Raw genomic sequence first — 23,242 nt, forward strand, 5'->3', positions numbered from 1 at the left:
CTAACTAGTGTAAACAAGAAACAAAAAGATGCAATTGCAGGATCTAAAGGAAATAGCTTCGAGCACACACATAATGGCGCCAGAAAAGCATCGTTACACTGAACCGGAGTATGAGAGCCTTTTACCTTTCCTCCTCGCAACGGCGCCGAGAAAAGTGCTTGATGTCTACGGGAGCTTCTATTCTTGTAGACAGTGTTGGGCCTCCAAGAGCAGAGGTTTGTAGAACAGCAGCAAGTTTCCCTTAAGTGGATCACCCAAGGTTTATCGATCTCAGGGAGGAAGAGGTCAAAGATATCCCTCTCATGCAACCCTGCAACCACAAAGCAAGAAGTCTCTTGTGTCCCCAACACACCTAATAGGTGCACTAGTTCGGCGAAGAGATAGTGAAATACATGTGGTATGAATAAGTATGAGCAGTAGTAACGGCACCAGAAAAGTGCTTGCTGGCGTGTAGTTGATGGTGGTAATATAGCGGACAGTACAGATGCAGTAGAATAGTAAACAAGCAGCGATAGCAGTATTTAGGAACAAGACCTAGGGATTATACTTTCACTAGTGGACACTCTCAACATTGATCACATAACAGAATAAATAGATAGATGCTAGACTCTACACTCTCTTGTTGGATGATGAACACCACTAACTGTGTAGGATCACACGAACCCTCAATGCCGGAGTTAACAAGCTCCACAATATTCAATGTTTATATTTAAATAACCTTAGAGTGCATGACAGATCAACATAACCAAACCAAGTACTAACATAGCATGCACACTGTCACCTTCAAGCTACGAAAGGAGGCATAAATCACATCAATACTATCATAGCAATAGTTAACTTCATAATCTACAAGAGATCACAATCATAGCCTACGCCAAGTACTAACACGATGCACACACTGTCACCATTACACCGTGCAGGAGGAATAAACTACTTTAATAACATCACTAGAGTAGCACACAGATAAATTGTGATACAGAACACATTGCAATCATAAAGAGATATAAATAAGCACTTCACTATGCCATTCATAACAGTGAATAAGTATTCTGTGAAATATAGCCTAAGAGACCCACACGGTGCACACACTGTCACCTTTACACACGTGGAACAAGGAGTCTCCGGAGATCACATAAGTAAAATTCACTTGACTAGCATAATGACATCTAGATTACAAGCATCATCATATGAATCTCAATCATGTAAGGCAGCTCATGAGATTATTGTATTGAAGTACATAGGAGAGAGATTAACCACATAGCTACCGGTACAGCCCTTAGCCTCGATGGAGAACTACTCCCTCCTCATGGGAGACAGCAGCGTTGATGAAGATGGCGGTGGTGTCGATGGAGGAGCCTTCCGGGGGCACTTCCCCGTCCCGGCGGCGTGCCGGAACAGAGAGTCCTGTCCCCCAGATCTTGGCTTCGCGATGGCGGTGGCTCTGGATGGTTTCTCGTACCGTGGCTTTTCCGTCTCGAGGTTTTAGGTCGAGGGGGCTTAAATAGGCGAAGAGGCGGCGTCAGAGGGTCGAAGAGGCGGTGACACGGTAAGGCGGCGGGGCCAGGGCCTGGGCCGCGCCGGCCTACCTCCTAGGCCCCCTGTGGGTCCACTCTAGCGACTCTCGGGTGTTCTGGATGCTTCCGGGGATTCTAAGATGCTGGGCGTTGATTTCGTCCGATTCCGAGAATATTTCCTTACTAGGATATCTGAAACCAAAAACAGCAAAAAACAGCAACTGGCCCTTCGGCATCTCGTCAATAGGTTAGTTCCGGAAAACGCATAAATATGACATGAAGTATGCATAAAACATGTAGATATCATCAATAATGTGGCATGGAACATAAGAAATTATCGATACGTCGGAGATGTATCAATAATGCATATTGAATCTGTTTTTGATCAACTTGAGCTTGTCATGGATATAAACACAATATATAAATCCTCATATGGATAATAACCAAGAAACATTATGCTAAGGATGTAAAGGTTTGAGCTCTCTCCGAATGATACGATTAAGTTACTCACTCGAGAGTCCTCCTGATAGTACGACTAACTATCCTATAAATAGGTCTCACAACTAACACCACATAATCAATAAGAAAGAAAACCTATCAAGAACAAACCTTTGAATTGCGCATATTCCACTTGAGCTTGATGATGATGATCTTGTCCTCCTCAAGATGGAACTTCTTTCTTGATTGCACTTGTTTGTTGAAGTCTTGCGAATTGCTTCCCCGTGCTCCGCTATGGGAGAGCCTCTATTTATGCATACCTTCACATATCCATGATCACCATAAGGATGGAAAGCTTCAATCATATGATCTCTTCGAGATGGCTCATCTTGAACTTGCACATCTTTTCTTCTTTATTCATTATGTTGATGTGTTGAAGATATACATGAGAGCTCACTCCATCTTCTTCTTCAAGACATACTTGCCACTTGATATTCTTCATTTTCTTCTTCTTGCAACCTTGAAACCAACATATGGGTCAAGAATTGCATATGGAAAAATCCTACTAATATAACTCAATGCAAACATTAGTCCATGCAGATTGTCATTAATTACATAGAGCAAACTACCCCGTAATATATGCATGTGTGAATGAACTTGAATTTCATTGCATATAACTGCAATCAAATCCTAATGGAGTTTCCTTTAAATATTCAACCATGCAAAGCAACAAGGTACAAAGCAAGAAAGGTAAATTCCCTCCAAACTTCTCCCCCATTGGCGCCACTTGCGGAGCCAGGGAAATACAGGAGCCTAGGCGGGCTGTAAGCTGAGTAAAAAAATCAGAAGTTCTAACCCGATATTTAACATATACACATTGCAAATATAAGTACTGATTTGATTAACTGATAAATTCATTGATAATTTGCACTAATGCAATGCATAAGTAAATAAGAAAAATGATAGCTCACTTGACAATTGGAGTTATAAATATAAATTGAGATTTCCAAATGTGCGTTGAGACACCCATAATAAAAACTGTGATATTAAAAAGGAGAGTAAAGATTACTAGTTCTTATAGTTATAAAGACTTCTTCACATTAGAAAACATGACATGTACCATTAAATATTAAGGACACCATGGAAAAACTTACCCCTACTATATGATTTTACTACATGGGCTAGGGTTGCTTACTAGTGGTCTACTTTTGATTTTATGTGATGGGTGATATATGCTTATCATATAAAGTTTAACTTATCCTCTTATATTCCAAAGCATGAACATGATCAACTTACTCTCAATAGCTTCTTACTTAAGGTTCTTAGGGTTTATGATCAATACCAAGTTGTGATGATCAAGGTTTGGCTCCCTAAGGTATCAATTAGTGAAATAGGGTTCTCACCTCCCATATCAAGTGTTGGCTTGATCAATTAGGGTATAGTACTTATCCTGTACCTCTTGGATGTAGGCATGGCTAAAGTCAGTACCCATGACTTCACTTACTAGGGAATGGCTTGAATAATAACCTAAGATTATGCTCAAGGGATAATGATGTGATCATCTAGATATATGGACTATTATCTCCTTTCTGTGAGGTTTAATGAAGATAGATTTGAATAAAGAAGAATTGAATAACTTGATGACAAGACTAATGTTGATCTCGTTGTCACGCATTCAAGGTTTGAATTGAAGATATACCATGAAGGTCATGGTAGGAATAGAAATCAGTTAAAGACATGGAAAAGAGAAGTCAAGAATAGTTTATTAAATCTTTCTTGTTCTTTGGTTTGTAGTTGGATAAACATCCATGTTTTATTGTAATGAATACCATATTACGATCCTTTATTAGATATGGTATTTGATCCTCACTTAAGGGCCAGTTGTAATGGTTCTAATTCCATTTGATCTAAACCATAGATCAAATTATTTCTACCCAGAATAAGGTTTTAGTAAATGTCACATTGAGATTTATAACGCTTGACTTGATGATCTACTTCAATTCCATCAACTCAAGTAAAAAATTAATTACTGTAACAAATTTTATTTGAAAGCGATGCATGAGTTCTAGCTACTAAACCTGGGATGTTACACAAATCCGTAACTCCCTGAGAATGCTTCACCCCATTGAGTTCCATTATCGTTACCACCCATAGTTCAGTCTCTATTCGACTTAGTTTTAATCTTTATTACTTTGTTTACAATTTCCAAACACCAAAAATTCTTATCACACCCCTCTTGTTTAGAACTAAGGATAACTCCTGTGTACATCTTAGTGAAGATAACAAGAAGCAATAAAACCATTACCAATCAGCCCCACCGTGGTTCGATACTCTTACTTTTGGAACTAGCTACACACGTCCCGTGTTCTTGCAGACATCACCACTCCTCTCATGCCTCACTTTTACGTGCGGACCTAACAATCCGACACGTGTGGATACCTTGAAGGCGTTTCATCTGTAGCACTTGGATGATCCACGTAAGATGGAGCTGCTCGTGTGACGAGGATGTATTACGATTATACCGCTCCGACGTGCTTCACCGAGTTCCTAGTGATAAGTCCGTGATCTATGGGTACAATAATTCTGGTTTACGCGGTAGATATTTTTAGTTGCGCTAGTGTAGCCTACCCGTATCCTTTCCGTGCTATTAGAGCCGATGTTGTAAAGTTATTATTATAGGTTTAGGATTGACCTATGATCTTGTTTCCGTGATCGTGCTGCCAATGCCATGGAAAACCCCTGACCCCCCCCCCAAGCGTAGCCCCTTTTGTTTGGCGGCATGGTTCATACGACGTTACGAGTTCACATTATCCGGTAGAATGTGATTTACTGTGAGTGACCGACCCACAGTGGCTAGCACCGATGATGTTCGTAGGGTGAAAGCTTCGCTTTGATCTATCTTCATCCAAAGATAAGTATTGGTTTCGTAATCCAGAAGAATTTGAACTTTCAACCACCTTTGTAAGCATCGGTAGACCAAGGTTTTTTTCGAGGAAAAAGCTAGTACTACCACGTCCATAATCCGGATCGCTATGACAAGTGAGGCAGAGCAGTTGAAAGGATAAAAAATAAGTGACGCTGTGGAGGCTATTTGCTGCTCAGCATTAGAGTGCACGAGATGAAAGAAATGGTACATGCACGAGATCTCATCCGTACACGTGGCACCAATTTCCGCCCCGTCTTCAACGGAAATTCAAAATCTTTCAAAACACCCCCGACCGGACCGACACCGTCCCACGCTCCGTCTCCCTCGCCTTCGCCCAGCACAAACGGGCGCTCGGTACCGAATCATCATCGCCACCGGCGCGTGGAAGGAGCACAGGACATGGCCCACCGGGAAGCGACAGTACGACCGCACCTTCTCGTGCGCGTAGTAGTAGACCCCGACCTGAAACCTACCGACGAAGACGAACCCGAACGGGCGGAACGCACGAACAAAATGACGCTCCACTCCTGACCTGACCTCACGCAGCTCTCCCTCTATTTCACTCTGCATTTTTCCACTTTCGAAATAATCGATTTTACCTTTTTATTCCCCCCCTCCCATCTTCCCCCTTCGGATCCGAACTCCCCCACGAACGCCACCGCCACAATTTGAAACCCTAGCCCGCCGCACCGATCCGGGCACGGCGATTGCATTGGCGGCCCCCCTCGTCTCTCTAGCGGCGGCGGCGGCGGCCGGCCATGTCGACCGAGGACGAGAAGCTCCTCAAGGAGGCCAAGAAGCTGCCGTGGGACGAGCGGCTGCAGCACAAGAACTGGAAGGTGCGCAACGACGCCAACATCGACCTCGCCGCGCTCTGCGACTCCATCACCGACCCCAAGGACGCGCGCCTCCGCGAGTTCGGTGCGCCCCCCCCCCCCCCCCCCCCCCGATCCACCGCCCCCCCAGCCCCATTCAGCGCTCGGATCCGAGCCACACGCTTCGTTCATTCGCCAGCGCGCCTCTCCATTTCGGATTTCTCCGCGCGGTTTAGATCTGATGAGCGCCGCTGTTTTGTTTTGTTGGTTAGCTCCGCTGTTCAAGAAGGCGGTTTCGGATTCCAACGCGCCCGTGCAGGAGAAGGCGCTCGACGCCCTGCTAGCGTTCCAGCGAGCCGCGGATGCCGATGTATCCAGGTGCGTGTCCACCTCGTGCTAGCACGTCATTTGTTATCTGCCGTGCTTCTGGTTGCTTGACCAATGCCTTTTGGAATTGGCCCGTCCCCAGGTATGCCAAAGAGGTGTGCGACGCCATTTGTGCCAAGTGCCTCACTGGTCGGCCCAAGACTGTCGAGAAGGCTCAAGCCGCATTCCTACTTTGGGTGGAGCTGGAGGCGTCAGAGGTCTTCCTTGTAAGTGGAGAAACTGCGCTTGCTGATTATTTAAGCTATGGACTATGATTATTCGTATGCATTGAGCAATTAGCTATGGTCTGCTGAGAGCAGCCACTTTGTCCGCGACAACTCGTGCCGCACATTTTGTAATTCTACAGCTACACGCAGCTGCAGAACTTACATGTAATGCCCATGTACCAATGCTGTTACAACATCCAAAGCGTTAGGCCCATGCCATAGGATTGAGTGTTGGATACTGAAGCAGATTTTAGTTACCACTTAGCTAACGGTGCGTTACAAATTGTTTATTAGTTCAGTGCATAAAACCATGGATCAATGCCTGAGACGCCAAACACCAGTTCCCCTCCTCCACCGACTCCACAATTCTGCAAGTAGTTCAGCTGTTCTAATACGGAAATTTATGTTAGTTACTTAATTATTGTTACCAGCATCCCAGGAGGGGGCTTCCTGAGCTTGCATTATTTGGGAGCACCTGTTAGTGTGGTGAAGACAACTCTTACCTTTTTTCAACTTCCCACACATATAGTACTTACTTTTCTAATCACTATTTGTAAGCAATCCCTGCCTAACCTTCGTAAGTACTGTCAAAACAGATTATTTTCCCATTCTAACATGCATTGAGATGATTGTGGCCGTGGTCTAATAGTGTACCAGTATGACGATTAGCATCAGGATGGAGATGGGTACACATGCTTGTGCACATACATGTTAATAATAACATCTGTGATTAATTTGCTCTCTAGTAAAGTCATTCCAGTCTTAGGTGCAAAGGCTAATATCGCAATATACTAGTAAAAGTAAGTTCATATATTATGAAAGTATATGAAGACAAGTCTTATGACATAAATATTCTGTAGTATATTTACATACCACATAAACTAAATGATCAAAGTTTCAAAGCATCGGTCGGCTGCACAGATCTCACTCCGTCCTATCTTTCGACACATGACCTATTTAGCATATATACATAGCACGAATTAGATTCCAGTTGTTAATAGGAGAACCTTCATTTGGTATCCCATCATTTATTTGCAATTGCAAGTATCTTGCTTGAGCGCTCAAGTATTTTCATGAGCTTGTTGATTTATCTTAGCATTTATAATAAAAGGATTTATTCTGGTGATTGCATCATATCTTGCCACAAGGCATTGATGACCAGCCTTTATCTAATACCGTATTCTTTTTCTGTCGCTTACTCGACAATCAATTTTTGTGATGCCATTGTACTTTGTACCACCATATGTTCCCTTTTGTAGTTATAATTGATAGCATGCTAACTTTTTCAAACTGCCACCAGGAATCTATGGAGAAAGCTGTAAAGAATAAAGTGGCAAAAGCTGTTGTACCTGCTATTGATGTTATGTTTCAAGCACTTAGGTAAGTTCCTAGCTGGTAATTTGGTTTCTTGTTAGAACAAGTTTTTTTGAACTCTGTTAACTACTTTTTTTCCTACCAGTGAATTCGGAGCTAAGGTTGTACCACCCAAAAAGATTCTAAAGATGCTTCCTGAGCTATTCGATCATCCAGATCAGAACGTTCGGGCTTCTTCCAAGGGTTTGACGCTTGAACTTTGTCGATGGATTGGCAAGGAGCCTGTTAAGTCAATTTTGTTCGAGAAAATGAGAGATACAATGGTGGGATTATTTGCACCAGTGCAATGTTTTTATTGATAATTTATATTACAAGCCAACAGTATAATCACTTTTCCTGTTTGCAGAAAAAAGAATTGGAAGCAGAACTATCAAACGTTTCGGGGATTGCTAGGCCAACTCGCAAGATAAGGTCAACATTTTTGAAGAACATGTCTGCTTGATACATTTTAGCTACACAATTTCTGAATAACTTTGGAAAATAAACATCTATTCTAGGTCCAGGCTGTAATGCTGTGTTGTGACTCTACATGAAACTATGATAAAATGGCAGACATTCATAATAATATGATAAAAGTCTACTGCAGTTCCCAGCATCTGATACAACTTTGATCTATGTTTTGTACTTTTGTTTATCACAATGTACTGGATATTTCTTTTTATCATGCATTAATAGTGAGTAGAGATGAACAAACTTCATATTTACAAGGGAAAATGTCCATTTTACTCCTCACAAGTGTTGCAATGGTTTGGATAACCCTCTTCTAGTTGGGGTGATTATCTGGCAAATGCAATTCTTTAGGGGAGTAAAAGGGCCATTCTGAAATTTGCTGCTGCAGAACTATACTGATTTGAAGTAGGTTACTGTAGGATAGTTCAACAGGGAAATATTATTTGCCACATGTACAATTTCTTTAAAGGCTTCTTCAAAGTGCTCTAGAGGTTTCTGGTACCAAGAAATTATGCCTTATAGGGCTTGCAGTGATATTTTTTTCCTTCTGCCATACTCATATATTTGTGAGTACCATATTTTTATAATGCAGCATGGCCAATCATATATTGAAAGTGTATATGATTTTAATATTGTTTACTAGATCCGAACAAGAAAAGGAGCTTGAGGAGGAAGCTGTACCAGAGACAACAGGCGCCAGTACCTGTGACGACGCAGTGCCAGATGGTCTGTTGTTTTCCGGGGCATTGTTATTGTTATCTTCATTTCTATTGTTGACAAGTATGTTAACCTTTTATATTTACTGTGAGAGTACTGATGCAATTGTTCTTCTAGCCCCTATGGAGATCGATGAATATGATCTTGTTGACCCTGTGGATATTTTAACTCCACTTGAAAAATCTGGATTTTGGGATGGCGTGGTATGTGATCTGTCTTGCATACACACTGTCATCGTAAAAGGTTATTACGGTTATATAACCTTTTGATGTCATTGTGTCCTGTGTCATACCAGAAAGCAACTAAATGGTCTGAAAGAAGGGACGCTGTGGCAGAGCTCACTAAGCTTGCTTCAACAAAGAAAATTGCTCCTGGTGATTTTAATGAAGTTTCACGAACTCTTAAAAAGGTTAATATTGGCTTGAACTATCTCATCATACATCGAAATTTGCCCTTGTTCACACTGATTTTACTTATTGGCACAGTATGTGGTTTATTTTAAGGTTGTTTCCTGACTCATCTTATGTTTTCCTGTTTCCTTATATTTATAAAAAAATCCTTTTAGTGTTTGTCCTGACTTATATCGAGTTTGTATTTTGCACTTCCAAGTAATGTGTAGGTGAATACTTAACTGAGACTACATGCATAATTTTTTTTATAGTGTTATGTTGGAAATCTCTTGGAGTTTGTATTATGTTCTGTAGGGTTGCAATACTTAATTTGGAACTGTTGGCACACTATATTCTTTAGGGGGTCGAGTTATGTTGTTTCGGAAGGTTCTTGAGTTACTGTGGTCTGTGGTACTCCCTCCGTTTCAAATTAAATGTCGCAGATTTGTCTAGATTTGCATGTATCTACACACTAACACGTGTCTAGATACATGTGAATCTAGACAAATCTGTGAAACTTAATTTGGAACGGAGGAAGTAGCATCATTTTGTGATAGAAGCATTTGAATTATTTTCTTTTACTTCTGTTCCTTGCCAATCTAATGTTGCTAGTGTTATCAGAGAACTGTTCAGGATCCTGAGTGCTATCATAAAGATGTTGCTTCTAATAATGTTTGTAATTTGTGATTCACTTGCTCCCCTGTCTTTTTTCCTGTTGCAGCTTGTTACAGATGTTAATTTGGCTGTTGCAGTGGAAGCTACTCAAGCAATAGGGAATTTAGCTAAAGGTTTAAGAACTCATTTTTCTGGAAATTCACGGAATCTGCTTCCTGTTTTACTTGTAAGTTGAAATATCATTTTTTTTTCTGAATGATCATAAATCACTTGTTGTTTCTTGTTTGTGATATCTGCTAGCTTATAGCTTAAGATGCTTGATCTTCTTTACACTAAGGAGTGTTCTGTGTTTTTGTAAATGTGATATTTTGCTCTTCACTTTAGTCACATGACTGATTAGTGCTGCCAAATTTGCATGTTCTTATGTTATCCACTTATTAAAGGCTGACTAGTATCAGTTATGCACTACAGTTTGTTGCCTTGATTGGGGTAGTTTGAACCCTGCCCGCCTGTAAGATTGAGGTGTTGTCCAATTGTGACTATGCTGTAAGGGTCCGGGCATCTGACTGGGTGAAAAAATAACTCCTTCGAGCTGAAATGAAAAAGGAAGTCTCAAGATGCGATTAAATCTAATTCAGTTTAACATGGAAAGTGGGGGAAAGAGGTAGGGCTAATCCTGAACACTGGTTGCTGGTGTTACTGTCACAGATCATCGTGTGTGTGTGGGTGTGTGTGTGTGTGTGGGGGGGGGGGGGGTTGGTATTGTGACAGACAACACATAATCAGAGCACAAAGGTGGGGCTGTTGGATGGTAAATCCAACAGGGGGGGGGGGGGGGGGTGAGGGTGCTGCAGTTTTGCTAAATCCACCATTCTAAGTACGTTTTCTCTATATGTTAGATAGAACTTATCCTCTTTCATGATCGTAAATAAATTTGCAATGTATGATCTATTGCCTGGTTGTTGCCCAGGTTTCTAGGACCAGGGCACTATGACCATTGCTATAGATTAGTTTTCGCTTAGATGTAGTGCATCATAATAGTAACAGTGCGCGCACACGTGGTGAGGAATCTGTGTTCTGGATAATTGGATTGTATGGTGATATACTGATTTATATTATGCCGAGACTACAATTTAGTGCCAAGAATAATGCATATGGTATTTATACTGTGTAATAAAATAGTTAATACTTGAGATCCTCCTTTCATTTGATTGCATTCATTTGTGATTGTGACTTCCTCTTATGTTCCAATTAAGATACTTTAAATTAATCATGTTGTATAATGTAACCTCTTACAGGGGCTCATGACAATTGAGTATTAGTACATTTGTTCTTCTTGCCTGATCAAATTTTTATGCTGCACTTTCTTGAAATGCTGATCAAGTGAAGCAACATGTTTGACCTGATATGTCCTTGTTCTGTTAAACAGGAAAAATTGAAAGAGAAAAAAGCAACTATGACAGAAGCACTGACTCAGACGCTTGAAGCAATTCATAAGGCTGGCTGTATCACTCTTCTTGATGTGATTGATGGTTAGTATTTTGTTAATAGCTGCATCTTCGGTGCTGGGTTCTGTCAAATTCTTTTTAACATACTAATAGTCTGGCTGGAAATGTGTCTCATGTTTTCTTGGACTTCAGCTGACCAGTCTTTAAGTGGTCGCCCACTTTTTTCATATAATGGATACATATCTTAAGAAGTGAAAGCTGACATGTTTTTAGCGTTGTTTTATACATACCAGAAGAAGCAAAGTTGGTAATCTTTATGAAATTCGTTTGTTGTGTTATTGCAGATATTCGGGTGGCTGTAAAAAACAAGGTCCCTCTTGTTCGATCGTTAACGTTGAACTGGGTTGCATTTTGCATTGAAACAAGCAATAAGGCAACTGTCCTAAAGTTGCACAAGGAATACGTTCCTATCTGCATGGAGGTAAACAGCCAGTTTTTGGTCACCGGTTGGGGTTTTTTCTTGTTGTTTACCTGTATTTATGTTTTGCGTCTTCACTGATTTTTATTTTTTACTGTTAGTGCTTGAATGATAGCACCCCTGAAGTTCGGGATTCTTCATTTTCTGTTTTGACTGCCATAGCTAAGGTCTGTTTCTTTTGACTGTGCCTTTCTCTTGCATCTCTATATCCTTAAATGTTAAATTCTAAAAATTTTGGGCACTTTTGCTATCTGGTAGATGGTTGGTATGAAACCTTTGGAACGGTCCCTGGAGAAATTAGACGATGTGAGGAAAAAGAAACTGTCAGATATGATTGGTTCTGCCACTGATACTGTTTTAAGTTCAGGTACAGGTTTGAGTTGCTATTCCTTGTGCTGCTTTCCATCTTTCTACATGAGAACCATACATCTCTTTTTCTTATTGATTTCTAGAAGAACAGTATCATGAACCTAACAAACACGAACCATGCCGTTTCAGCACCTGCCTCAACTTCAGGAGCCGCCACATCTGCTCGCGAGGTACCTTTTATATCTTCTGATTATATTTTTAACACCACGACACATTACCACCTGTAGTCTGTAGCTTCTCCTCGAATAACGGGCCTGCCTCTTTGCATGCTAAACTGAATTGTGTTTGTTACCGGTCTTCACCAATGTGCTATGCGCTAATCAGGTGGCCTAGGCAGGATAAATTGGCTAGGTGGGGCTGCTGCCTTTTAGAACACTGTTTGTTAGAATAACTGTACATATTGCTGTCATGGCTAGCATAATGATTCTTTTGAGTTGTTTTATTCGAAATAGGAAATTAGAAGTGCCTTGAGAAGCCACCACTGTTATGCAGTAGCCTGCTAAGCTTATGGATCACATTTATCGTAATAACAGATTTCTTACATCATTGTAGCTTGATATATAGTTATTCAGTTGGCAAATCAAATATGATTATTATGTATTTGTCTAGGTTACAGATAGCTCATCAATGAGGAGATCTGCTGCAAGCATGCTTAGTGGAAAGAAGACTGTCCATGCAGTGGTTAGTATTATTTTCTTGCTCATGGATGCGTATACCCATACTATGGTTGAGTTTCTACTCTTTATGTTTGGCCACCATGTTTGTGTTGTTGTTAGGCTGCGACTAAGAAATCCGGACCTGCAAAATCAACCGGTACAAAAAAGACAGATGGTGGACAACAATCAAAGGCCTCTGCTGCTGCTGAGGTTGAAGATGTTGAGGTGACTTGCTTGTCATAATAAATATCCGCGTCCTTAGAAGCAAATTTGTTCTGATTTTATTGTTATGCACTAAATCTGTAACAGCTATTAGCTGCTAGTCTAAATCGCATACAATCTTTATCAATTATCACTCAGTTCTATGGAAAATTGGTAAAAATTATTCAGTGTTCAGACTATTTAACTTCAGCTTTTTTATTTACCATAAGGATACTAACCATAAATATTGGACTGAAGGTTTTTCCGTTAAACCCAACTGATTTGCAGTAGCAGTGATGAGATGTTATATTTACAAAGTAATAACTGTAAATAATTCACTGATGAAGGTAGGTGCAAGCTCACATACTTATTTGTTTGATTTTTTGCAGCCTGCTGAGATGAGTTTGGAAGAAATAGAGGAGAGATTAAATTCTACCGTGAAAACGGAGACAATTTCCCAGCTAAAGAGCACTGTCTGGAAAGAGCGCCTTGAAGGTTAGCGAAGATCCTGTGCTGCCTGATTTTTTTTTTTAAAATCTTATTTGGATTGGCAGAATAAGCTTTGATTCATTTTTCTTATATCTTATGTTTTGATGGCATATTTAAATACTAATGCTGTACTATTTGTCAGCTATTGGCATCCTAAAGCAGGATGTGGAAAATCTCACAGAACTCGACAAATCTGCTGAACTCCTTGTTCGTTTGTTATGTGCTGTACCTGGATGGAGTGAAAAAAACGTGCAGGTATGTATTACTCCCTCCGTTCACTAATATATGACGATTTAGCAAACTGAATCATTTTGCTAAAATGTCGTTCTATTTGTGAAGAGAGGAAGTAATAATTTTGTGTTGAGAAAAAATATTTCCGTAGGGAAGTTATGTCATGTATATTTCAAACAACACAGGTTCAGCAACAAGTTATAGAGGTCATCACCTACATTGCCTCTACTGTAAAGAAGTTTCTAAAGCGATGTGTTGTTCTATGCCTTCTTGGTATGAGCTCCTTCTACTTCAGTTTCTACACCATTTTAGATTACATGAACATTCCCTGCATTGATCATACAGTGTACCTTCTCCATGTCAACTGTTGATTATGCTTGATATAATGCTGATTGTTCCAATTATTATTACATTCAAAAAATTTCAGGCATAAGTGAAAAGGTTGCTGATATAAAAACTCGAGCACCTGCAATGAAATGTCTCACCGCGTTTTGTGAGGCAGTTGGGCCAGGATTTGTGTTTGATAGGGTATGGTATAACATTGCAATCAAGTCATCACTTCAGTCCTTTTATTCATATTTACAATTTCTGCACAAGCCCCAATTTGGTGGCAAGGTTATCACGCATGAATCTGAACACGCATGAATCTTAACACATGAACCGCTGAACGGTTTCAACTTGATGCATTTACAACTAACAAATCAGTTTTAATATACAAAGAATTTCTGTGTGTTATGATCTCAAACATTGCAACAAAAAGTACTGAACACTTTCCACTGACTGGATGATGTTTGGTAACCATCATAACTATTTCCATCATTTTTTATTTTGTAGTTATATAAAATAATGAAAGAGCACAAGAACCCGAAGGTTCTCAGTGAGGGTATTCTTTGGATGGTATCTGCCGTCGAAGACTTTGGGATTTCCAATTTGAAACTAAAGGTGCACTTTACTTTCTAAGTATTATCTACAGTTATAAAGACACCACACTATTTTCATACTCTTCTTTTTTTTCCAGGATATAATTGATTTCTGCAAAGACACCGGTCTGCAATCAAGCGCTGCTGCAACTAGAAATGCAACTATTAAACTGATTGGTGTGCTGCATAAGTTTGTAGGACCAGGTTGTTACTAGTTTCTTAATTTATGTATGGCTTGATGAATGCCTATTTTGTTGTTGTTTAAGTAATTGTTTCCTCCAGACATCAAAGGCTTCTTGAGTGATGTCAAACCGGCACTTCTCAGTGCTCTCGATGCTGAATATGAAAAGAATCCATTTGAGGTATGATGTCTTGGTCATTGTATAGAAAATGTATTTTTTGTTTGGAGTGTTAACGGCATGAATTATGTTGAATTAACAGGGTGCTGCTGCTCCTCCAAAAAGAACAGTTAGAGCTTTGGATACTGCATCGTCTTCATCTGGTGCCTCATCAGATGGGCTGCCGAGGGAAGACATAAGTTCTAAGATAACACCTACTTTACTGAAAAATTTGGGAAGCCCAGACTGGAAGGTACTATGGAACTTGGTTTCTCCTTAACCGCTTGGGCTAATTCTGTAAGTTTGCTTGCATGTCATATTGATGTTGTACTTATGTGAAATGTGGAATGACAGGTAAGGCTGGAGTCCATTGAAGCAGTCAACAAAATTGTGGAGGAGGCCCATAAGCGCATTCAGCCGACCGGCACAGGTTCTTTTTCGTTGTCTATCTCGAACAACTGTTAAATAGGCTATATTCGTTGATGTTCATTCAATTCACAAACCCTTGTCGTTTTGGTCTTGTACCTGCAGCGGACCTGTTCACAGCTCTAAGAGGCCGTCTTAATGACAGTAATAAAAATCTAGTAATGGCGACCTTGTCGACGATTGGTGGTCTTGCATCTGCTATGGGCCCTTCCGTTGAAAAATCAAGCAAGGTTTGCAACCAATTCTACATCTGTTTTTATATGTTTCTTAGTACTGTTTTGCACCTATAATGACTGCAACTTTATGTTGCGATCTAGGGTATTTTGGCAGACGTGCTGAAGTGTATTGGTGACAATAAGAAGCACATGCGAGAGTGCACATTGACTGCTCTAGATTCCTGGGTTGCTGCTGCTCAACTTGATAAGATGGTTCCTTATATTACGGTAGCTTTGGGTGATCAGAAATGTGGTTCAGAAGGCCGCAAGGATCTTTTTGATTGGTTGTCTAAGCATGTTTCAAAATTGAGTGATCCTGCTGAGTCTTTGCCTTTATTGAAGCCGTCTGCATCCTCTTTGATGGTATTAGTTAGATAGTTGAGCTATTTCATTGGTATTCGTCTTTCATATATCCACACACAGTTCACATGAAATCTAATGTGTTTATATACTTCTGTTGAATAGGATAAATCATCTGAAGTCCGCAAAGCTGCTGAGACATTTATGAATGAAATTCTCAAGATCTGCGGCCAAGCAGTGGTATGGTTTTGTTTGTTACGTTCTTTTATTCACTTGTTCATTTTTCTGAAACCCTTTTCCAGTGGCTGAATTCGCTGTATGGCATAGGTGGCAAAGAACTTGAGGGATTTACCATCCCCTACTATGGCCATTGTAGCAGAGCGTTTGAAACTGTCCAATGTACACGAAGGTGTCTAGCCTAATCTTAATTCACATTTTGGGCTTATTCTCAACACTTGGTCTTCTGTACTAATTTGGTATTATTGCATCACAAACAGGATTATCTGATTCTGTGAAGATGGTGACAACAAGCATAAGTTTGCCATCAAAAGGTGGTTTGAAGAACGCCAAGCATGGCCCGAATGATCGTGGGTCTAATGTTGGCAAAGCTGCATCTCAAGTGCGTGTGGCTTTTGCTGTCTGTGTTATTGTGGAAAATGCCTTTTTCTGATAGTTATCTTTTATTTTTTTGTCAGAGAGGAGTTCCAGCAAGGGCCTCGGTTACTATGATTTCTTCCCAAGACTCCTTACAATCTCAGGCATTATTTAACATTAAGGACTCAAACAAGGTAGACCATCATCAATTCCCTTCCTGCAACTTGCAAAGTTATGCATTGGACTCTTATATTCATATATATGTTTCATTTTGCAGGAAGATCGGGAGAGACGTGTTTTGGTACGTAAGTTCAAGTTTGAAGAACCGCGGCGTGAGCAGATTGATGAACTGAAGGTCTGTGTTGCAGAAACAGAACTGATCTGTACCTATATTTATATTTCTGTACTGGGTTGTGGTCTCACGCCCTAAATCATGCTATTATATGTTAGATGTAACATGAAATGATCATTTAACAGAAGCGAAACATGATACCTAGGGGACACACATTTATCACTGTTATATGGCATGGAATACCCTCTTTGTTACCTTTACTTTGCAGTGACACTGATTTGATTTCAGTCACAAATCTGCATCCACATTAGCTAACTTAATTAATTTAAACAGTAGCATATGCTATGCAGTTGTGTCATGTCAGAACTCATAATTGGTCAATTGGTATAGCAGGTTAGTAAGCAGCAGATGTCGTTGTGTCCAAAGCTGGTGCGCACACTACTGTGTCGAGTTCTATTACATATTCAAATGGCACAAAACAAGTTCTATTACATATTATTGAGTTGGTTTGGATTTTATCTTAGATTCTGCTCTCACTGCTCTTCTGTCATGAGCACTTCACCAACATGTAGGTGTATATTCGTACGTTCCTGAAATGTGCTCATCTGCCTGATATTTTTCTTCTTCCAGCAAATATTGCTTGCTGCAATGCACTGTAGAGAATATACCGTTTTGATATATTTTGTTCATTCGACATGCCAATCTTCCTTCTATTTTACTTTTTCAACTGGCATTGCGTAGTTAATTGGCTGCTTTGCGTGATGTGCTATTTGTTATCATCATCTGGTATCTTAAAAAAATCATCTGCAGGTTGATTTATTTAAGCATTTCCGAGAAGATGTTAGTTTGCGGCTATGGAACTCAGACTTTAAGAGGCAAATTGATGGTATTGAGTTGTTACAAAAGGTTAGAAATAGATAACAATATTGAAACTCTATCTCTCCTGTTTGATTGTGTAACCTTAGCTCATATGATCCTTTTGTTGCGACACTGTCCAATTTTGCAGGCACTTCCTTCAAGTGGGAAAGAAGTGGTTGAGCTTCTTGATATCTTACTAAGATGGTTTGTCTTGCGTTTCTGTGAATCTAACACAACTTGTTTGTTGAAGGTATGCTAACTACGGAAACTTAAGTTCTTCTTTCTAGGCATAGCAAAATTAGTTCTGAGTATTTTGTTTATTTTGACTTGTAGGTTCTTGACTTTCTACCGGAGCTATTTGATGGTCTGAAAGATCAATCTTACATGTTAACGGAAGCAGAAGCTGCAATCTTCTTGCCTTGCCTTATAGAGAAGGTAGGTACCATTGGAAATTTAACGCTGCGAAGTATAATTGGATGAGAATTCTTTCAAACACCGTCCTGAAATATTGTTTTCCTAGATTTTTTGGTGGAACACACATAGTACTTATATTGCAGTATGGGACTTCCTTTTCGAACCTAAATAACTCTCCTATTTGCAGTCTGGTCACAACATTGAGAAAGTCAGGGAGAAAATGGGGGAGCTGATAAAGCAAATGATGAATATCTACTCTCTTCCAAAACTACTTCCCTATATTTTGGAGGGACTGCGCTCCAAGAATAACCGAACTAGGATAGAGTGTGTTGATATTATTGGATATTTCATGGATAATAACGGGACTGAGGTATGTATATCCCTCACATCCACCGTTCTGTAGTAGCTGGTAGATTTCTTGCTTATGGTCATGCTTATTTCTGCTCTTGCAGGTTGGTGGTTTGTTGAAAAATTTGCCCTCTGTCGCTGCATTAACAGCAGAGCGTGATGGAGAAATCAGGAAAGCCGCTCTTAATACGCTTGCCACTGCTTACAAGAACCTTGGTATGGCTTTTCCCTAAATATTTCCAGCACTTGATTCTTCATTTTATATTAGACCTGTTTTTATTTGGTACTACCTGGTCCTGTGTTGGAAGCCTTTTTACTACCTGGACCATTACTCTTGAGAATTGTATTCCTTTTTTCATCAAACATCCTTGCTTTCATACTTGAACTTAAGGGTATGAGCTATAATTGCGGCTTGGTGACAAGTAATGAAATTGATTCCCAAGATGTTCTTAGTTTACTCTTTTGGTCATGCAGGGGACGATGTTTGGCGATTTGTTGGAAAACTTTCAGATGCTCAAAGAAGTATGCTCGATGATAGATTTAAATGGAAGGTCGTCATCATCTATCAGTCCACAAGAAATTTGTAACATTTGTAGTGTAAAACCGTTCATTTACCTGATAAAGCAAAGGTTTTATGATGGTATATTGTCAGGCTCGGGAAATGGACAAGAGGAGAGAAGGAAGGCCTGGTGATGCTCGAGCAGCTTTGAGACGTTCAGTTAGAGAAAATGGGTTAGTTCCCTTGTTTTAAATGATTCATGCCCTGTGTTGTATATTGCTTCCTTTACTCAACTTTTAGGAGTGAAAATGCAAGACGGGCAATTTTGAACAAGAAACATAACAGTTCACTTCTTGGTTCACTACCCAGATGTGTACTGTTTATGGCATCATCTTTTTACTTATTATTATTCTTTGGATATAGGTCTGATGTAGCAGAACAAAGTGGGGAGTTAGTTTCCCGTTCAATAGCAGGATCGATGACCTCAAGGTGCTCCAGCTATCTTATTTAATGGGTCTGTAATTCCTTTTGTATTCCATAACACAACCCCACTTGTGTATGCTTGTCTATGAATAGGGAAAACTTTGGTTATGCCGATGCCCATATGGTACCTAGGCAGATGGCAACAGCAGCAGCTGGTCCTGCAGACTGGCGGGAAGCTCTTGATATTGTTGCATTAGGTTTGCCTGAGCAGGTTTGTGCTGTTACTCACTTACATAGTTCGGCCACCTCTTTTTCCGTCGTTGATGTGCTCTTTGTTCTTTCCTTTTTCTATTACTGTATTTGATATCTACCTGTAACAACCTATTTGCTTTACCGCATTTCTACATCCATTATTGAATTGTAACATTGATATTATGTTTTTGTTCATGCAGTCTGTTGAAGGAATGAAAGTCATATGCCATGAGCTAACTCAGGCAGTTGACCCTGAAAGCTCTGTGCTTGACGATCTCATCAAAGAAGCTGACAGATTAGTTTCATGCTTGTCTGTTATGGTAAGCCTTCATTGTTTTCTTCAGCTTAGCTTTTGGTAACTCTGCTAACTTCGATGATGACATATGTTTCAGGTTCCAAAAACCTTTAATTTCAGCCTATCTGGTGCTTCTTCAAGGTCTTGCAAATACGTTTTAAATACTCTCATGCAGGTCTGTTAACAAGTCTATGCTCGTTTTTCTTTCCTTTTTATATATTTGTTTAATGTTGTTTACTGAGTTAGTTGCTATTCTGCAGACTTTCCAGATCAAACGACTTGCTCATGCTGTGAAGGAGGGTACCTTAGACAATCTTATCACAGAGCTACTACTCTGGCTTTTAGATGAAAGAGTTCCTCTTATGGATGATGGTAGTCAACTACTCAAGGCTCTTAATGTTTTGATGCTTAAAATCCTGGTATGTGTTATTTCTTTACATATTCTCTTAAGCTTGCTGTCTGCTGTGTTAATGGTTCTACTTTGAGCAGGATAATGCTGAGAGAACATCCTCATTTGTTGTACTAATCAACTTACTGAGGCCTTTAGACCCTTCAAGATGGCCATGCCCAACTCCATCAGAGTCCCTTGCTGTAAAAAATCAGAAGTTCTCAGATTTAGTTGTCAAATGTTTAATTAAATTGACAAAGGTATGCTGCTATTTGTGTATGGACTGTTGTGAATATGTGCGGGGTGTCAATTTTGATGGCATGTGTCATCTTTTCAGGTTCTTCAAAGTACGATATACGAAGTTGACCTTGATCGCATTCTTCAGAGTGTTCATATTTATTTACAAGAACTTGGGATGGAAGAGATACGGAGGAGGTCTGTGCTGACCCATTAGATTTGATTTTTTTTTATCTCTTCAATCTTTTCCTTTTGTATTTCAGTCACATGAGATGCATTGCATATGATGTAGGGCTGGAGCTGATGACAAACCACTAAGAATGGTCAAAACTGTGCTGCATGAACTTGTAAAGCTTCGAGGTACAGCAATAAAAGGTCATCTTTCAATGGTCCCTATAGATGCTGAACCTCAGCCAATCATTCTGGCATACATTGATCTTAATCTTCAGGTAGGATTTGAATATCATGTCCTTTGAGCGTTCCAAGGAAGGTTCTATGTGCCTCCTTTTTGTCTAAGCAAATACTATTGGGTCATCCTAGACCCTTGCAGCAGCAAGGATGTTGACGCCATCTGGACCTATGGGCCAAACTCACTGGGGTGACGCTGCATCGAACAATGCAAATCCATCAGTTCATTCAACTGATGCACAATTGAAGGTTGCACCACTTGTTTCTTTTGTCACGTCATGCTTGTAGTTTGATTGTATTAAACTTCACACACTTATTTGATACATTGTTGGCCTTTGTTTTGGGTATGATCAGCAAGAGCTTGCTGCAGTATTCAAGAAAATTGGTGATAAGCAAACATGCACTATTGGTCTTTATGAGCTCTACAGGATAACCCAGCTGTACCCAAAGGTATATATTATCAAGTAGTATCACTGTCCGCAGTTAGCCTTGCTGGTTAAGCTGAATTCAAATGAAATGGGTTGCATATCTACCACCCACTCATTCGGAAATATATTTGATGTTGATTTTACACTAGTACTGCTTGCATCATTAGAAAAGTAAATCTGAAACTTGGAATTTCGATTTTTTTTTAAATCTTTGCCATTTTAAGCTGTCTGCTCTGGTTTATTTCCTGATTCAAGAAAATGTTTTCCTCAGGTTGATATATTTGCTCAGCTTCAGAATGCAAGTGAAGCATTTAGAACGTACATCAGAGATGGGCTTGCTCAGGTTTGTAATCTCCTCCTTGGATGGGTTTGAGTCTTTTGGTACTTTCGACTGAGATATAAGAAATGTGTTTGTGGTGCATCCAGGTGGAGAAGAATGCCGCAGCTGGAAGAACACCCTCTAGTCTTCCATTATCAACGCCACCTCCAATAGCATCTATACCTTCTCCAAAATTCGCACCTTCTCCTGTCCACACAAAATCGATAAATAGCAAAACCGATTGTAATGAAGATGATCCCTTCAGAGTCCAAGGAGACTCTGATATTAGGCTACAATCTACTGAACAACAGACCGATAGATTCCAATCCTCAGGTCTACTTCTTACGCTATCTTTTGGCATCTGGATTTTTGATTGTATGGTATCAAAATTATTGATATTTGTTTTTTATTATTGGAACTATTTATTTCTTCACCAGTAGGGACACTGGATGCTCTCAGGGAAAGAATGAAAAGCATGCAAGCTGCAGCTGTAGGAGGTAATTTTGATGGAGCTCATACAAGGCCATTGGCAAGTATGAACGGTAATATGCTACATGGGGGGACACGACTGGATGGTGAACCACAAACACAAAGTAATATTCCACCCATGGACGAGAGAGCATTATCTGGGCTGCAAGCACGAATGGAGAGGCTGAAGAGTGGGTCTATGGATCCACTCTAAATACAGTTGACAGTATCATGATAAATACCAACCATTGTAATTGACTGTAAATTTGCAGCATAGTCATGCTATTTGTAGATAGGTATGTCAGATGCACTACATGATGCGGGGCTGACGTTTTGTTATCCCCGCGTTCCTGGTCAACCCATTCTTGCAGAGTTCTCTCCGGTGTAGTTTTAGATAGCTAGCCAGATGTTTTGCCTGTAGCTTGCCTCTCGAGGCCCTGATTAGTGTTTTGACACATTTTTTTCGACGGTGTTGAGTTTTCTGTGTTGTATAGCAATAGAATCGAGTGATCTAAGTTAACTGCATTAATCATTTGTGAAAACATCACTTCGGTGACGAGTACCATATTCTTGTATTGTTGTGATTTCTAGAAAATTTCAGTGATGTGAAACAGATGGGCTGTGATTATTCTTTCCCCTCTCTCCTGCCCAATATGCAAGTACTATTTATTGTGTCCTAATTCAACACCTTTTTAAGTTTGTTCAGGTTTGAAGAGTAATATATTAAGCGATATATATACTAACATTAATTTGTTTGTGTAGATATTAGTACCTCCATCCAAAGCTTAAGGTTTTCTTTTCGAAGTCAAACCAAATAAAGGTCGACCAAACATTTAGAAGAATATATCAAAATTACCATGACCATATGACATTTCATGCAATAACCTTTTGGGTTGATCCATCCAAGACCGACCATATGTCATTTCATGCAAGAACTTTATTGGTTGATCCATCCAAGGCAAAAAAAGAAAACATCAAAAGGAACAAAGCAAGCGGGTTCAAGAGCTTGTGTCCAAGATCAAGATCTTGTTTCAATTGTGGTGATAAGTTCCACTTCATCGCCGAATGCCCATGTGAGAATAGAGAAACTCGTGGTGGAAGGCTCATTCCGAAGGAT

The 23,242-nt window shown here is 40.0% G+C and overlaps 1 protein-coding gene across 2 annotated transcripts; it reads left to right on the forward strand.

Moving 5' to 3' along the window:
- The first annotated feature begins 5,481 nt into the window (after positions 1 to 5,481).
- LOC127344827 (protein MOR1) lies at positions 5,482 to 22,756 on the forward strand. 2 transcript variants are annotated; one of them, XM_051371158.1, is made up of 53 exons: positions 5,482 to 5,799; positions 5,966 to 6,071; positions 6,163 to 6,286; positions 7,587 to 7,666; positions 7,746 to 7,923; positions 8,007 to 8,071; positions 8,754 to 8,836; positions 8,945 to 9,030; positions 9,123 to 9,236; positions 9,938 to 10,057; positions 11,261 to 11,363; positions 11,624 to 11,760; positions 11,859 to 11,924; positions 12,016 to 12,124; positions 12,256 to 12,296; positions 12,736 to 12,807; positions 12,903 to 13,007; positions 13,373 to 13,478; positions 13,615 to 13,727; positions 13,889 to 13,976; positions 14,131 to 14,231; positions 14,538 to 14,645; positions 14,722 to 14,827; positions 14,906 to 14,985; positions 15,065 to 15,214; positions 15,316 to 15,391; positions 15,493 to 15,617; positions 15,705 to 15,965; positions 16,068 to 16,142; positions 16,230 to 16,311; positions 16,400 to 16,521; positions 16,598 to 16,690; positions 16,774 to 16,851; positions 17,599 to 17,694; positions 17,795 to 17,896; positions 17,980 to 18,081; positions 18,248 to 18,430; positions 18,513 to 18,624; positions 18,883 to 18,959; positions 19,061 to 19,140; positions 19,331 to 19,396; positions 19,484 to 19,601; positions 19,783 to 19,902; positions 19,975 to 20,052; positions 20,138 to 20,296; positions 20,367 to 20,525; positions 20,603 to 20,700; positions 20,795 to 20,951; positions 21,043 to 21,159; positions 21,265 to 21,360; positions 21,610 to 21,681; positions 21,765 to 21,990; positions 22,095 to 22,756. In XM_051371158.1, exons 1-53 carry the CDS (start codon positions 5,637 to 5,639, stop codon positions 22,337 to 22,339), a joined length of 5,979 nt encoding a protein of 1,992 aa, XP_051227118.1. In that variant the 5' UTR covers positions 5,482 to 5,636; the 3' UTR covers positions 22,340 to 22,756. The 2 variants fall into 2 exon arrangements, with proteins under 2 accessions (XP_051227118.1, XP_051227119.1); XM_051371159.2 differs by having other exon boundaries at positions 22,098 to 22,756.
- The last annotated feature ends 486 nt before the right edge of the window (positions 22,757 to 23,242 follow it).

The sequence above is a fragment of the Lolium perenne genome, chromosome 3 (assembly GCF_019359855.2).
Source record: "Lolium perenne isolate Kyuss_39 chromosome 3, Kyuss_2.0, whole genome shotgun sequence".
Classification (NCBI taxonomy): domain Eukaryota; kingdom Viridiplantae; phylum Streptophyta; class Magnoliopsida; order Poales; family Poaceae; genus Lolium; species Lolium perenne.